This window comes from Lissotriton helveticus, chromosome 1_1, assembly GCF_964261635.1.
Source record: "Lissotriton helveticus chromosome 1_1, aLisHel1.1, whole genome shotgun sequence".
In the NCBI taxonomy this organism is placed as follows: Eukaryota; Metazoa; Chordata; class Amphibia; order Caudata; family Salamandridae; genus Lissotriton; species Lissotriton helveticus.
Window position 1 is genome coordinate 605,563,515 of NC_136057.1, and position 16,147 is coordinate 605,579,661.

At 47.9% G+C, this 16,147-nt stretch overlaps 1 protein-coding gene across 3 annotated transcripts in view; it reads right to left on the minus strand.

Moving 5' to 3' along the window:
• The window catches only part of ITPR2 (inositol 1,4,5-trisphosphate receptor type 2), a 1,735,249-nt gene that overhangs the window by 652,139 nt on the left and 1,066,963 nt on the right, over nucleotides 1–16,147 (minus strand). For all 3 annotated transcript variants that reach the window (XM_078674117.1, XM_078674116.1, XM_078674118.1), the window contains one exon: nucleotides 6,569–6,677. In XM_078674117.1, the coding sequence (XP_078530243.1) occupies nucleotides 6,569–6,677 (109 nt within the window). The remainder of the gene's footprint in view (nucleotides 1–6,568; nucleotides 6,678–16,147) is intronic.

Genomic DNA, 16,147 nt, shown 5'->3' on the forward strand with positions numbered 1-16,147 from the left:
AACACTGGTAAACTACACCTGCCCCTGTCTCCAGTTATTGCTAGTTCAGTGCACTATAAACTGTGCATTTAAGAATGTTTGTGCGCATAAATGAATGTAGACAGACCAACCAAGCCGGAGATCAGTATGGCTACAATAAAAAGCTGCAATGCAGATTAATCCAGCTGTAGATTCACTTGTGAATGCTTCTTCTACAATTCATACAAATGCCTCCATTGGGCACAGTGTGATCTCATCATTTCGTAAGAATCTTGCCAACAACATCCTAGGTTCTACAGTTCTTTACCCATCGTCTCCTCTACTGAGCTTCTTAGCCCCATCCTTTGTTACTCCAGTTACCTGCAGTGACCATTTCAACCCATCAATTCACAGCTCCTAGGCGGCCATGCTTACAGATCTCTTCCTCTACCAATAAAGAGACTGCTACTGTCCGAGATATGCTTTCACCAGATCTCAAAAACGGGACGGAAAGATTCCATATCAGGTGCAACGGGTAAAGCCAGATGGAAATGCAAGAGATATTTATTCATGTGTGCAGGAACTAGGTTGTATTGGAAATGTCCCAATGTTTATTTATAAAGTTGGTCCCTTTGCCGCTTTAACCAATTCTTTTTATTTTTTTTAAGAGATGAAGCTAGTTTCTCATTATAACTCACACTCCAGAGGAATCATAATCATCTTCAGGTACACGCTTCAAACCAACTGTTGCAGTGCCATATTCTGTTTCATTTGGCATATGCGGTGGATGCAGATCTACCAAAGTTCTACAACAGTATCCTGTAAACCACTGGGAACAGCGAAACAGGCAGATTTGACTATGTTATGAAGACATTCCAAGATCTTCTCATGAACCTTGTGGAAGGCCCTATCCTGCATATTTTCATGTTGAAAAGTACCTGGTTAAGAAGCTGAAAGCTTTTAAATTTAAAGTTCTATGTTAGATTTCACAGTGCCCATCCTTCTTTTTTTCCATCTTGAAATGTTTGGAAAAACAGTGATTATATTGCTGCCAAAACATCCTCTGAACATTAGTGTTTGTTCTGTCCAGTATCAATAAATGAAAATGTTAATTGTGCACCTTCATTATGAGACTGCAACATACCCTGCGACCCTGTGGCATGAGGGTGGGACATATGACCCATGTTGTACCCATGTACGAAGACGGCACCCTGAAGTACGAGGTCAGACCAGAGGAATCACTACTAATTCTGTTCTGAGAATTGCAGCTTTTGAAAAAATTTCTTGCCTGCGAGTTAACAAGCAAGAGAAAGTACTTTATCTGTGTGCAACCCTGACTTGAACGCCTGGTGTTCAAATGTAATGAACACCTCTGTTGGGTAGGGGTACCTCTAACAAGCAGAGGCATTCATTACATTTGAGGAGGCTAGGGAGAGTTTCAGGTTTACAGCAGGCAACATTTTTGTAATTTGTGAAGCTTGTGCGCACTACCAGGGAAATCGGGTCTTTCTCGAATGTACCACAGGTGTCCCAGGCGTTGGAGATATTATTGGAGGGCGGACAAGAACGACAAGTGATTGCCAGGTTGTACCAGGCGTGACCATAGATCAACTGATGCCAATGCTTAAAGCGTAGCAGACGTGAGATACTGATTTGGGAATAGGCTTTGACTTGTGCTCAAGTTCAAGAAATCGCCAGTAATGCCAGGTTTAAACTCATACACTTTAATTTTTTACACTGAACGTATAGGACCCCCGATAGGCTACATAAGATCAATCATAATCAGTCATCAGTATGCACTAGGTGTAACGAGCCAGGTGCCACATCCATCCACCTTACAAGGTTGTGCAAGATGTTGAAGAGATACTGGGAGGAAGTACCTGCTATAGGTATCCAACTGCCGATCCAGCACTGTTTGCTGTGCACGATTCCCAAACCCAAAAACAGGGTGATGCACTATAGATTTGCAAAACTAGTGTTTGTTGGCAAAACAGTGGGTGGCAATAAACTGGGTGGCCAGTGCTGGGTCTACAGCAGATAAATGGAAAAAGGACATGTTGGAGTGGGCACTGGTGGAAGAGATCCACCTCAAGTTTGTATGTATGGGTGAAAAGGTAATGGAAGACCTTCGACACTGGGAGGACATGCTTCATTGCCTAGCTGGTTAAGTGAACTTGTCAGAGGATGACCGGTCCTGGGAGAATAGTTTAGGAGGGAGCACTTGAAGGGGTGTGTTGGATAACAATATACATCTGGTATGGATAAAGGGAACAACGTCAGAGGTGGCGGAAGGGTGTCTTCGGTATCAGCATTGAGTGGGTTAGCTTTTCCCTGGGTGGGAAGGAGATTCTATGGTGTGCTTGGGAGAGTTTTGTTTGTTTATAACTTGTGTTGTAATTTGTTAATTTGAGATCAGTAAAGTACAAGTACAGTGTTGGGAGCATTGTTGGGCAGCTGTGCTGCACTACCTATTTACCACCACCTTGAAAATCTATGTGTAACAGATAGAAATGCTAACATATTTGAAATTGCAATATAAAGTTGTTTTGTTTTAAAAAAGGATGCACCTCATATAAAGTGTACAATGTTGTACTACGTTAGCATATGTTGCCTTTGGACACTTGAAAGTCAGAGGCTTTTTAAGGAATGGCCAAACCTGAGGACACATGTAGTCACCTATGAGGATACAATATTGTTAAACCTAGTGCGATTAAAATCAGTAGCTGTTATTTTGAATTTTCATTTAGCTGCAAATTCAGTAAAGCAGTGGGTCAAAGTACTGAATCAAGTGGTTTGGCTACTGTTTGATCAAATTGGGCTTCACTTTGGAAACATTACAGAAATCATTTTTTACTAGAGATTTAAAAAAAAAAGTATGCAGCCAAGGGCTACCTCTAATCACAGAGTAGTAATCCCATGTCAATAGCATCCATAAGAAAGTATTTTCCTTCTTCCAGTCATCCAGTTCAGTTTCCCTATGTTTGTCAATTAGGCGTTGGTCTAGGTAATAAAATACATCTTGGTCTAATGGCAACTTTGAAAGACATGGATAAAAGAAGCATAAGTTTGATGGGATGTCCTGCCAATAATGGGGAGAGAAGTTGGCCTCTAGGGCGGACAACTTCAAATCTCGGTAACCGTGTTAGAGTCTCTGCAAGGACGCACAACATCCTGTGATTTTGGGCAAATCACTTAATCTCCCCATGCATAACAAAAATTAATGTGTCCTCATGTAACGCAACTGATGCTTGTGTAAAGCGCTCTGATACCCAATATCTTCGGGTCAAGTTCACGCTATATAAAACTCCATTTAAAAAAAGAAATAATTTATATTCAACTCTATAGATCAACAACTGCTTTTATACATCAAAATGTTACTGGGAATTCTAGCCAGTATGTTACCATTTCTTCACAGGTGTTAAATCACCAGTCTTTACATAGCAGGTAAGTTTTTTCTCTATTACTGTGCAGATCTTTACATCACAGGTAAGTACATTTTTATTGTTTTAAGTAACAATACATGTGTGTGTATGTATGTGTGAATATATATTTATTTTGATACATACTGGAAACAACCTTTACTACACATCGTTTACAACGCATGCTTTTACAACAATGCGTTATTCCATCGCATGTCATTACGACGCAAGTTGTTACAACGACTTGCGGAAGGTGTTGGCTTTGTTGGATTTTCAATCCAACACTTTCCCTACTGTTGCACACACTGGAATTGGAATTATAAATTATACTATTCCAAACTCCAGCTCCCCCCCCACCTCAAGTCGTTGTAACGACTTGCATTGTTATGGCATGCGATGTAATAACGCGTCGTTGTAACGACTTGCGTTGTAAATGCATGGTAAAGAGTGCTATTCGATACATACATATATGTTACTTAAAACAATAATGCTAAAAATAGTAGAGTTTAACTCTTTTTTACTTTTAAACATTATAGATCAAATATGTAAATTTATTGTAATTAAAATAGCAATACATTGTACCACGAAATATTAATTTATTGAAATATTTAACAATTTTAATTTAATATATATATTTTTTAAGTTTCAAGATATAGGCAATGTATAGGGATAGCACTGATTTTTAAGGCGCATGGATGGGTACTTTGTAGGTTAGTACGGTGTTTTAGGGTTCAGGAATGGGTAGTATATAGAGGATGTATGAACGTTTAGGGTTCAGGGATGGGACGTGTATAGGGGAACTAAGTAGTATTTAGGGTTTGAAGGTGTATGGGGTAGCAACGCATTTTTATAGTTAAGGGATGTGTAGTCTATAGATGAAGTTAGGAGTTTTTAGGATTCAGGCATGGGTAGTGTTTAGTGGTACTAAGAGGTTTTTCAGGTTCAGGATTGGGAAACATTTAGGGATAGTAAGGGTTCTATGGGTCAGGGATGAGCAATTTAAAATTATATTCCATTAAGTAAAATAGAATTAAGTATAATTACATTAAAAGTAAGAATCTTAATGCTTAATTATGTTATTAGTATAATATTATTGTTATTTTACACTTACATTTAGTTTAATTAATAATACTAAATTCTAGATTGTAAATTAATAAAATGTAAATAACTTCAATAACATATTAACACATTAATATATCATTACGAATACATTATAAATGATTGCATTTACTTATATATTTATAAACATTTAAATATGTTAAAAGTGAAACTTACACTCTTACCTGTAAAGTCACAATGTAAAGGACTGTAGTGTACTCCCGATGTACTGACTAAAATGTGATTACTCCCAATGTAAGTGTATATGAATAATGACTAACATTCTTCTAGTCTATTAATTCGTTCTATTTGCTTTTATAGATCAGGCTGATTTGATAAAGTCAAATGGGGCACAAACTAGGAGTTACCATCTTGACTGAACATTAATTTAGCTATCTGCAACATCTTAAAACAAATCATATCAGAAGCCTCTGCTATGTTCACAACTTTCAAAAGCAATTCTATAAATTGTCTCTGTGTCTATGGAGCTGACTAAACTCAATGCTTTAAGCTGTCTCAGGTTGCAAATTTCTAACATTAGCAACAAGAAGCCTAAGGCAACAAGCGCCTTTTATATATTTTTTTATTTAGATTTCAATTAGTTTCAGTGTGACATCAAGACACAGCAGGTAAGCAAGAGGTTACAGCAGTGCAAATAAATCATGCAATAGACCAAAATAGAGTATCCAGTGGCTCCATGAGCAGTGACTAAGTTGTTAATCTCCATGACGGCAACAAGCGTTTGGTCGGTCCAAATGGTTACAAGGACGGGACCAACCAGTCTCCGATGGACTATTCTTCACTAAAGCCAATTTCTCCCAAAGAATGGCAGTATTATTTGTGTATACCTTGGATGTGTTATTGTTTTAATGTTAAATAGTTTTTCGCTTCTAGATATTCTTACATTATTCATATCAACAAAAAATCCATACTAGTAAATCTGTGCACAAAGACACTAGAAGGGATGGTAATGCTGTCTAATTGAAACAAAAATAGCCCTATGCATGTTCATTTATTGTAAATGACAACTATTTAAAGTTGTGATATTACAATGTAATGTTGAAGCTAGGTTGTCTATTATTTCACCAATAGTTTAAAAAACCATGTGACATTTCAGATTTAAAAACAAACTTTCCAATTGAATTTCTTTGTAAATCTTTGCACCTCTCCACAATTCTGTGTTTTTCATTAAAGTTCTACAATTAAAAAGGATGCTTTAACAGACTACTATTTGAGTAATCCAAGCTTTGCTAACAATTACCATTATCACTCTCAGGACTAACAAGCTACAATGTCAAATTTAGGTATGTTTAATCCACAGCGGCTGAAAATATTATTCAAAGTCAACATAACAGATTCCAATACAAACGCTTGCCAATATTATTTCAATAATGAGGTTCGATTTCCATGAACAGGAGAAAGAATGCGTACAATTAGCCTAAATACCACTTTGTTTAAATTTTAATATTTTTGAAATATGTAACTAAGTGGCAATTGGGATTAAAGCTTAGAAATCACTAACTTGCAATTTCGCACTTGGCAATCAATAGTTGTCAGGCAGACACATCTCTTCGCATAACTAAAAAGAGCTAGATGCAAGTTGACAATACATTGATGAAAGGCTCTTCTTTATTTTTGAAATATGAGCTACAGCCAATCACTATTGATATCTTTATTGGTGCGCAGTATCATCAACAAAAGAACCACCTCTTGGTTATCCCCCTTTTCTGTGACCTTAGTGAGCACCATGAAGTTAGAAAGAGTTGGAAAATACAAGTAAGGCAAACCTAAAAACTGCATTCAACTGAAAACACGGTTTGGCCTTAAAATTCCTACTTCCAAAATCTGTAGAAATGTAAAGAGGTTTTTTTCACATTAATAGCTATTATAAAAAGTCAATCTTTACATTATTTTCTGAGGTAATATGACATACATTTTGAGACAGAGTATACAATATCTAGAGTCAGCATACACATTTTTCCTATTAATGTACAATAGGTTGAATGAAAAACTGCATTCACCTAAAATTGAAGATTGCCAGAGAAGCCTAAATAGAAGAAATCATTTTCTACTAGGAAAAAAAAGTTTGGTACCTCTTCTGGAAAGCTGTCTTTCTTATCCAGCATTTCTCGTAGCGTTTGCAGAATTTTAATACAAAGCTTTTCCTCTTTTTCCATTAACTTTTTTGTATGATTAATCAACCTAAAGCAAAAAGTAAAAATAAAAAACCAAAACAGTTTAAGGTAAGATTTTATAAACAACACATCTTGCAAGCATACTTAACAGGATTGTACTACAACAGCAACTGCAGAACATTCAAAGCTCATGGGGAATACCAGAAGCAAGTTCAATACACATCATGATTGCAGGTCCACAGCTGGAGTGCATCTAGATTTACAACAATATTACCTATAAAACATTATGTTTTATTACAGAGATTTGTATAGCACTGTCTTGCCATGAGCATGGCCTTATAGTGCTCTTGGATGTCTATACCTTCACACCTTAGTGTCAAGTATTCTATCACAAACTTGAGTAGGTTTCTGATTGTATCATTAGTAGTGAAGTTATACCAATATAAGTCTTTGGTGTATTTGCGGTTCAAATATTAATGTTCTTTGGGCTGCTTAGCCTGAGATCTTCATCAAATCAGGAATGCGTCATCCGGGAGGACTGGCATATATATTGCATGCCTTCAAGAATGTCAACCCTTTTTTCACAAGTATGCTGCCCATCTCTAATACTGCAGCTCATGCAGTCAATCGCCAGGTTGTATCAAATCATGATACTCTTTAGTTGGACATCCCTTGAGGGTACGATAAACTAATGAATTCTTCTGGTAGAAAAACTGCAGCAAGCTGGACCAATATAAGCAAAGAAATATTATCAAAATATCTAAAGAATGTGTGCAATATGTAAATGTTGTCAACTAATTTCCAAACATAACACTTGAGGTCTTGTTTGAAGTATTTTACCGTTGTTTATCTTCACCTCAACAAGCTACAAAAAATATCATTACACATAACATGAGTGATATTGCTTACAGTATCCTGCAAGACATTCATTTGTGGTTGTCAGCAAAGAGGCATTTAAACATTTATATGTCATTCATCCTTTAGAGAGCCATTCTTAATTAAAACCATTATGCAGGTTTTTAACAATATTTTCTGTATTTTTATCACTGTGTTGACACAGTGTTTTACAAATGTAAGAGCAGTAAAAAAATGATTGATCCAAAAAGCACAATCAAGTGAATGCTGCCAACCAGCGGTTATTGACTTCTGGGTGGTGGTCACTATGGGCTGAGGGCTCATTGTTTTTATTTTAAGAGACAATGAAAATATGAACATGATATAGAAAGAGTTTTTTTTTTTGCATTTTTTATTTGGCAAAGCATTTTTCAGCACACAATAGGAACTCTTGCTGGTGGAATCCAGCTAACCTGCCCTTCCTCCTACTCATCTTAAAAGTGTCCTATACGCAAGAAGAACAAGTTACTTACCTTCGGTAACGATATATCTGTAAGAAACAGTAGTTAGTATTAGATTCCTTACCTTAGAATATCCCCAGGCGTCAGTCTGGATCCGGAAACTTTTGCGTAGCAGTACCCCTGCGCGTCGGTAGGCGTCGTCTGCAGGCGTCCCCTGCGGCTCCGCGTCCATCGTCGGCGTCGTGCGCCGTGATGACGTCGCTGGAGTATATAGACGCCGCCTCCGCGCGCTGACGTCAGTTCTTTGCACACAGCTTTTCCGCGCCAGAACACGCAGAGCCATGTGAGAACCAACACTGGTGCCATTTGAAACTAGGGCCCAACCCTAGGTATCAGTTCGCAAAACGGGGAGGATGGGAGGGGCGGTAAGGAATCTAATACTAACTACTGTTTCTTACAGATATATCGTTACCGAAGGGAAGTAACTTGTTCATCTGAAAGAAACAGGTTAGTATTAGATTCCTTACCTTAGAATAGATACCCCAGCAATACCAACCCCGGTGGTGGGTCTGCGAACCAATACAAACCTACACCAGAAAGTCCTGGAGGACCGAACGGCCAAAGAAGCCATCCCTCCGGACTTGACTGTCCAGGCAGTAGTGCCTCGCAAAGGTGTGCAGCGAGGCCCACGTAGCCGCCTGGCAAATGTCCTGCAAAGGGACTCCCCGGCCCAGGGCAGTAGTAGCCGCCGTGGCCCGAGTGGAATGGGCTCTCAGCCCAACAGGAGGCTCCTTCCGAGCCAAAGAGTAGCACGCTTTGATGCACAGGACGACCCACCGAGAGATGGTTCGTTTCTGTACCGCCCTTCCCTTCTTCTCACCCACGTAGCCAACAAACAGTTGGTCATCCACCCGGAACTGGCGTGTGCGATCCATATAAAATGAAAGCGCACGTTTTGGGTCCAGACGATGGAGCCGCTCTTCATCTTTTGAAGGATGCGGAGGCGGGAAGAAGGAGGGTAAGGTGATGGACTGCCCGATGTGAAAAGCAGAAACTACTTTGGGCAGGAAAGAAGGTCTAGTTCTCAGAACCACCTTGTCTGGATGAATGGACATGAAAGGAGGTGTGACAGAAAGAGCCTGGAGCTCACTCACTCTCCTGGCAGAGGTGATGGCAACCAGGAAGGCCGTCTTTAAAGTCAGGAGACGGAGAGGACAGGAATGAAGCGGCTCAAAGGGAGCGCACATCAAGAAAGTCAGAACCAGGTTCAAGTCCCACTGAGGCATCACGAACGGAACAGGTGGATACATGTGCGTGATGCCCTTCAAGAATCTCGTTACAATAGGGGACTTGAACAAAGATGGCTGATCAGGTAGCCTTAAGAAGGCGGAAAGGGCAGAAAGGTAGCCCTTGATAGTGCCCAGAGCAGAGCCCTGCTGGGCAAGAGAGAGAAGAAAGAGGAGAACCTCGGAGAGAGGGGCAGAAAGGGGATCCACAGCCTTTGCTGTGCACCATGCCACAAATCTGTTCCACCGGCAGGCGTATACCGACTTTGTGGAGGGACGCCTGGCTGCCAGAATCACATCACAGACTTCAGGAGGCAAGTCAAATGGCCTCAACTGTCGCCGCTCAATCTCCACGCATGGAGGTGGAGACTGGACAGGTTCGGGTGGAGGACCGTCCCCTGCTGCTGCGACAGAAGGTCCTCCTGAAGGGGCAGGCGGATCGAGGGACCGACTGACATGCTGAGTAGCTCGGGATACCAGTACCTTCGAGCCCAGTCCGGAGCCACAAGGATAACTTGGGCCCGGTCGCGCCTGATCTTCTTCAGCACTCTGGGCAGAAGTGGTATAGGCGGAAAGGCGTACAACAGACCGCAACTCCACTCGCGCCGAAAGGCGTCTCCGAGCGAGTGCCGTCTTGGAAACTCCAACGCGCAGAACTGATGACATTGCGCGTTCTCTTCTGTGGCGAATAGATCTAACCAAGGCTCTCCCCATTGCAGAAAGAGGCCTTTCGCCACGTCCGAGTTCAGACGCCATTCGTGATCCACCGAGCACCGACGGCTGAGTTTGTCCGCCCTGGCGTTCAGAGAACCTGCCAGGTGTTGAACCGTCAGAGTCACGCTCTGACGGTCCAGCCATTGCCAGAGACGCAGGGCCTCCTGGCAAAGGGTCCACGACCCCACTCCGCCCTGCTTGTTGCAGTACCACATGGCGGTGGTGTTGTCCGTGAACACCTGCACTACACTCCCGTTGACAAAGGGGAGGAATGCCTTCAGTGCTAGGCGAATCGCTTGCAGCTCCAACATGTTGATATGGAGCCGGGACTCCGCCAGAGACCAGATGCCTCTGATCTCCGCCTCTCCAAAGTGGCCTCCCCAGCCCTGGAGGGACGCGTCCGTCACAACTACGTGCTCCGGTTGGGGAAGGGAGAGGGATCTGCCTCTGACCCAATCGCGGTCCGTAAGCCACCACTGCAACTGTCTCGCAGTGCCCTCCGAGATCAGGACATGGTCGGATAGGTTGCCTTGATGCTGGGCCCACTGAAACTTCAGGTCCCACTGCAGAGCCCGCATCCGCCACCTGGCGTGATGCACCAGAAGGATGCAGGAGGCCATCAGCCCCAGAAGCCGCAGCGTCAACCTGACCGAGACCCGGGATAACGGCTGAAAGATGGGAATCAAAGCCTGTATATCCCGGACCCGCCGTTCCGGAGGATAAACCCGAAACTGCGCCGAGTCGAGAACCGCTCCGATGAAAAGGAGCTTTTGAGAGGGACACAGGTGTGATTTCGGCACATTGATGGAAAACCCCAGCTCGTGCAGGAGGTCTGCCGTCATCTGAAGGTGGTGGACGACTGTCTGGGGCGAGCCCGCCTTCAACAACCAGTCGTCGAGGTAGGGGAAGACTGAAACCCCTAACCGGCGCAGATGAGCTGCGACCACCGCCATCACTTTCGTGAACACCCATGGGGCGCTGGTAAGACCGAATGGGAGCACGATAAACTGAAAGTGCTCGTGGCCTACCGTGAACCGCAGGTAACGCCGGTGGGCCGGCAGGACGGGGATGTGAAAATACGCATCCTGCAAGTCCAACGCCACATTCCAGTCTTGCGGGTCTAGAGCAGCCAAGACCTGAGCCAAAGTCAACATCTTGAACTTCTCCTTCCGGAGGAAGCCGTTGACGTTCCGTAGATCCAAGATAGGACGCAGGCCCCCCTTGTCCTTCTTGGGTACCAGAAAGTAGTGGGAATAGCAACCACACCCTACTTCTGGCCCAGGAACGTGCTCGATGGCCCCCTTGGCCAAGAGGGCCGTAACTTCCTCCTGCAGAAGTGTCAAGTGGTCCCCCGACACACGGTGGTTCTGCGGTGGCATGGCTGGAGGAGTGGTCTCGAAGGGGAGGGAGTAGCCCCTTCGGACAAGCTGCAGCACCCACCTGTCCGATGTGATAGTGCGCCAGCGGGAGTGGTGATGGCGAACCCTGCCACCCACTGGCGTCACATGGGCCTGAAAGCACGGACTAGGAGGATTTGGAGGCTGTCGCTGCAGGGGGAGGTGTGGTCTGACCTCGCCGTTGTCCCCGACCGCCTCCACGGCGGAATCCACGGCCGCCACCACGTTGAGAAGTGTTCTGCGGTGCGTGGCTGGCAGCACGTGTGGGACCGCCCCTCCCTTGGCCACGAAAGGAGCGAAACGAACCCGTTTGCTGGCGCTGGGTCGAAAGACCCAAGGACTTGGCCGTGACCCTGGAGTCCTTGAAGCGCTCCAGCGCGTGGTCCGCCTTGTCGCCAAACAGGCGACTGCCATCGAACGGCATGTCCATCAAAGTATTTTGGACATCTGCCAAAAAATTGGCGGATCTCAGCCAGGCGTGGCGACGAATCGCCACCGTCGTGGACATCGCTCTGCCCAGCGAGTCGGTCGTATCAAGACCACACCTGATGGAATATCTCGCCGCGTCTCGGCCTTCAATCATAGCCTGGCCGAGCTTGTCCCGTACCTCCTGCGGGCATTGCGGCAGACACTCCGCGACCGTATCCCACAGAGAGTGGGTGTAACGGCCCAAGAGGCATGCGGTGTTGCAAGACCGCAGTCCCAGACTCAGGGACGAGAAGACCTTTTTGCCATACTGGTCGTACCTCTTTGATTCCCGGTCGGGCGGGGCCGACGGGAATGCGGTTTGGGAAGTCGAGGCCTGGATCACCAGACTCTCAGGGGTGGGATGGGTGGACAGGAACTTGGGGTCGTCCGGACACGGACGGTGGCGTCTGGACACGTTCCTATCAACAGGCGTACCTGAAGCGGGCCTGGACCACGTGCCCAAAAGAACGTCCGTCAAGGCTTCGTTGAACGGCAGCAGAGGCTCCTGTGGGCATGACTGCGGTTTGAAGACCTCGGTGAGGATGTTAGACCTCACTTTTGCGACGGGGAGTTCAAGGTGTAAGGCCTTGGCAGCCCTCCTCAACACCACTGAATAAGCAGCCCCAGCCTCCGAGGCCACAGTAGGAGGCGAGACAAAACCAGGGTTAGGAGATTCGTCCAGACCACTGGCATCACCCAAGTCACCTGTCCAGTCCACGTCGTACTGACACTCGCGTGACAGAGGGTCCTCAGACCCCTCCCAACCCTCTCCATAATCTTCATCCTCACCATATTCGGAGTCAACGATGTAGACCGGCTCCTCGGGGTCAATGGGCCCCATCGGCGTCGGACTCGGCGTCGGACGACGCCGGTCCGACTCCGCGTCCAGAGTTGGAGAGGGAATGGGGGTGGCGCCGCCCGGAGCCGGCGCCCCGACGCCGGCCGGAACCGGCGTCGGAGTCACGGCGCCGCGCGGAGGCGGCACCACGGGTTGCCCCGATGGAATCGGCGCCGGAGAGGCCGGAGGACCAGCCGGCCTCGACCCTGAAGGGCCCAGCGGCGCCGGGGCCGGAGCACCCGACGGCGTCGGGGCAGGAGCACCCGAACCGCTCGGGCCCCCGGACGGGACCACCGGGCCCGCAGGCGCCGTAGGCCCCGCCGGAGGAGACAGCGCCCTCATGGCCATGAGGAACTCCTCTATCTCCTCGCGCGACGCGCCTTGCCCAGGGACCGACGGGTATGGAGCAGGCAGCGTCGGCGACCCACACGGAGCCGCAGGGGTGGGGCCACCCGAACCCCCGGCCGCATCGCGCGAGCGTCGGGGGGAGTCGGGGGTGCGATGACGACGCCCCGACTTCTTGTGTTTCTTACCTGAGGAACCGGAGGAATGGTGACGACTTCCGGAGCGCTCGTGGCGGCTCCGCGACCGTTCCCTCGACTGCTCCCTCGATCTCCGGCCGGACCGGGACCGCTCTCGACGCGGGGCCGACACCCGGAGCTCGAGTAGCTTGCGGGACCGCTCCCGTCTAGCCTTACTCGTTAAGAGAGAGTGGGTGTAACGGCCCAAGAGGCATGCGGTGTTGCAAGACCGCAGTCCCAGACTCAGGGACGAGAAGACCTTTTTGCCATACTGGTCGTACCTCTTTGATTCCCGGTCGGGCGGGGCCGACGGGAATGCGGTTTGGGAAGTCGAGGCCTGGATCACCAGACTCTCAGGGGTGGGATGGGTGGACAGGAACTTGGGGTCGTCCGGACACGGACGGTGGCGTCTGGACACGTTCCTATCAACAGGCGTACCTGAAGCGGGCCTGGACCACGTGCCCAAAAGAACGTCCGTCAAGGCTTCGTTGAACGGCAGCAGAGGCTCCTGTGGGCATGACTGCGGTTTGAAGACCTCGGTGAGGATGTTAGACCTCACTTTTGCGACGGGGAGCTCAAGGTGTAAGGCCTTGGCAGCCCTCCTCAACACCACTGAATAAGCAGCCCCAGCCTCCGAGGCCACAGTAGGAGGCGAGACAAAACCAGGGTTAGGAGATTCGTCCAGACCACTGGCATCACCCAAGTCACCTGTCCAGTCCACGTCGTACTGACACTCGCGTGACAGAGGGTCCTCAGACCCCTCCCAACCCTCTCCATAATCTTCATCCTCACCATATTCGGAGTCAACGATGTAGACCGGCTCCTCGGGGTCAATGGGCCCCATCGGCGCCGGACTCGGCGTCGGACGACGCCGGTCCGACTCCGCGTCCGGAGTTGGAGAGGGAATGGGGGTGGCGCCGCCCGGAGCCGGCGCCCCGACGCCGGCCGGAACCGGCGTCGGAGTCACGGCGCCGCGCGGAGGCGGCACCACGGGTTGCCCCGATGGAATCGGCGCCGGAGAGGCCGGAGGACCAGCCGGCCTCGACCCTGAAGGGCCCAGCGGCGCCGGGGCCGGAGCACCCGACGGCGTCGGGGCAGGAGCCGGACGGGACCACCGGGCCCGCAGGCGCCGTAGGCCCCGCCGGAGGAGACAGCGCCCTCATGGCCATGAGGAACTCCTCTATCTCCTCGCGCGACGCGCCTTGCCCAGGGACCGACGGGTATGGAGCAGGCAGCGTCGGCGACCCACACGGAGCCGCAGGGGTGGGGCCACCCGAACCCCCGGCCGCATCGCGCGAGCGTCGGGGGGAGTCGGGGGTGCGATGACGACGCCCCGACTTCTTGTGTTTCTTACCTGAGGAACCGGAGGAATGGTGACGACTTCCGGAGCGCTCGTGGCGGCTCCGCGACCGTTCCCTCGACTGCTCCCTCGACCTCCGGCCGGACCGGGACCGCTCTCGACGCGGGGCCGACACCCGGAGCTCGAGTAGCTTGCGGGACCGCTCCCGTCTAGCCTTACTCGTTAAGGCCCGGCAGTCGACGCAGGACTCCACGTCGTGGTCCGCGCCCAGGCACCGGAGGCAGAGTCGATGGTGGTCGGTGACCGACATCGTGCGGTCACACCCGTCACAATTCTTAAAACCGGGCATCCTACCGGCACCTTAAGAGTTAGATAGTAAACAAAAAACTTGGTCAAAAGACCGGAGTACTGCTCTTCGGATCTGCGCTAACTGGCGCGGAAAAAAGAAGAACTGACGTAAGCGCGCGGAGGCGGCGTCTATATACTCCAGCGACGTCATCACGGTGCACGACGCCGACGACGGACGCGGAGCCGCAGGGGACGCCTGCAGACGACGCCTACCGACGCGCAGGGGTACTGCTACGCAAAAGTTTCCGGATCCAGACTGACGCCTGGGGATATTCTAAGGTAAGGAATCTAATACTAACCTGTTTCTTTCAGATGAGCTAGTGGAATCTGTAACTACAGCCTGCTCTTCAGCTCATTTCGTGTATTCGGGCTAATACTACTGCATCTAAAAGTGTGGGCACCATGGGAGAATGCAAAGTGGCAAGTGAAAGACGCTATTTTCTGGAATACCCCACTGGTGACTGGCATTCCGCAGTTCATTTCTCCAGTGAAGCTGGCACTACAGGTTGGTTAGACATGTGTGTATATATTGATGTGTATAACTATGGACAATTGCTGTCACATAGTGGAATAAGATTGTAAGGAGTGGCGTCATTTCTTTATTTCTTTATTATTTTGTTCCATCCTTCGGGCATTAAGGGGTATTATTGTTTGAATATACATTATAATAGATTATTTTGTTGATTGAGACCTGTGTGTTTTTTATCTGGGAGTGCCGTTTTTCAATATTAGTTTTATTGATACATCATACACACTCTAAAACTACAGGAGTAAGTCACTTCCTTCAATACAGTAGCTCGGTTTTTAAGGCGTTCATGGAACTACCCGACAAGTTCTCTCTCTGTTGTTTCGAACGATCCAGTTAGGCACCTCCTTTGTTTCGATGCTCGCATAGCATAAACAGCCTTCCGTGCCACGTGACATTACGTGCGCCGACGACGTGACACGGAGACAGACTGCTTGAGTTAAGGGAAGAGCTTCTCCCACACTAAGCAGACCCTCCAGTTTATCGCGATTCACGAAAAAAATCGCGAAATCGGCAGATTACCGCGATGGCCGCGATAATAACCATATTGGCCGCGATATTTACAAAAAAGTGTCTCTACCGGGAGACAGCAAAACAAACAATGCCTTTTATTGGCTGTGCACCGCCCCCCCCCCCCCCCCGCCCCCCATCCCCCCACCCCCCGCCCCCCCACTCGTGTGTGTCAGCAGCTTCCAAGGACACACACAGACAGTCAGTTTTTGAGCTGCCAGACGCACCAGAGTACTTCACAGGTCATTAAAAGACCTTTCACTTGTTAATGATGCTTTGTTTTTCACCCCTTCTTTGACCCCTATGCCTAGGGCTGGAATAATTAGCCACCCCC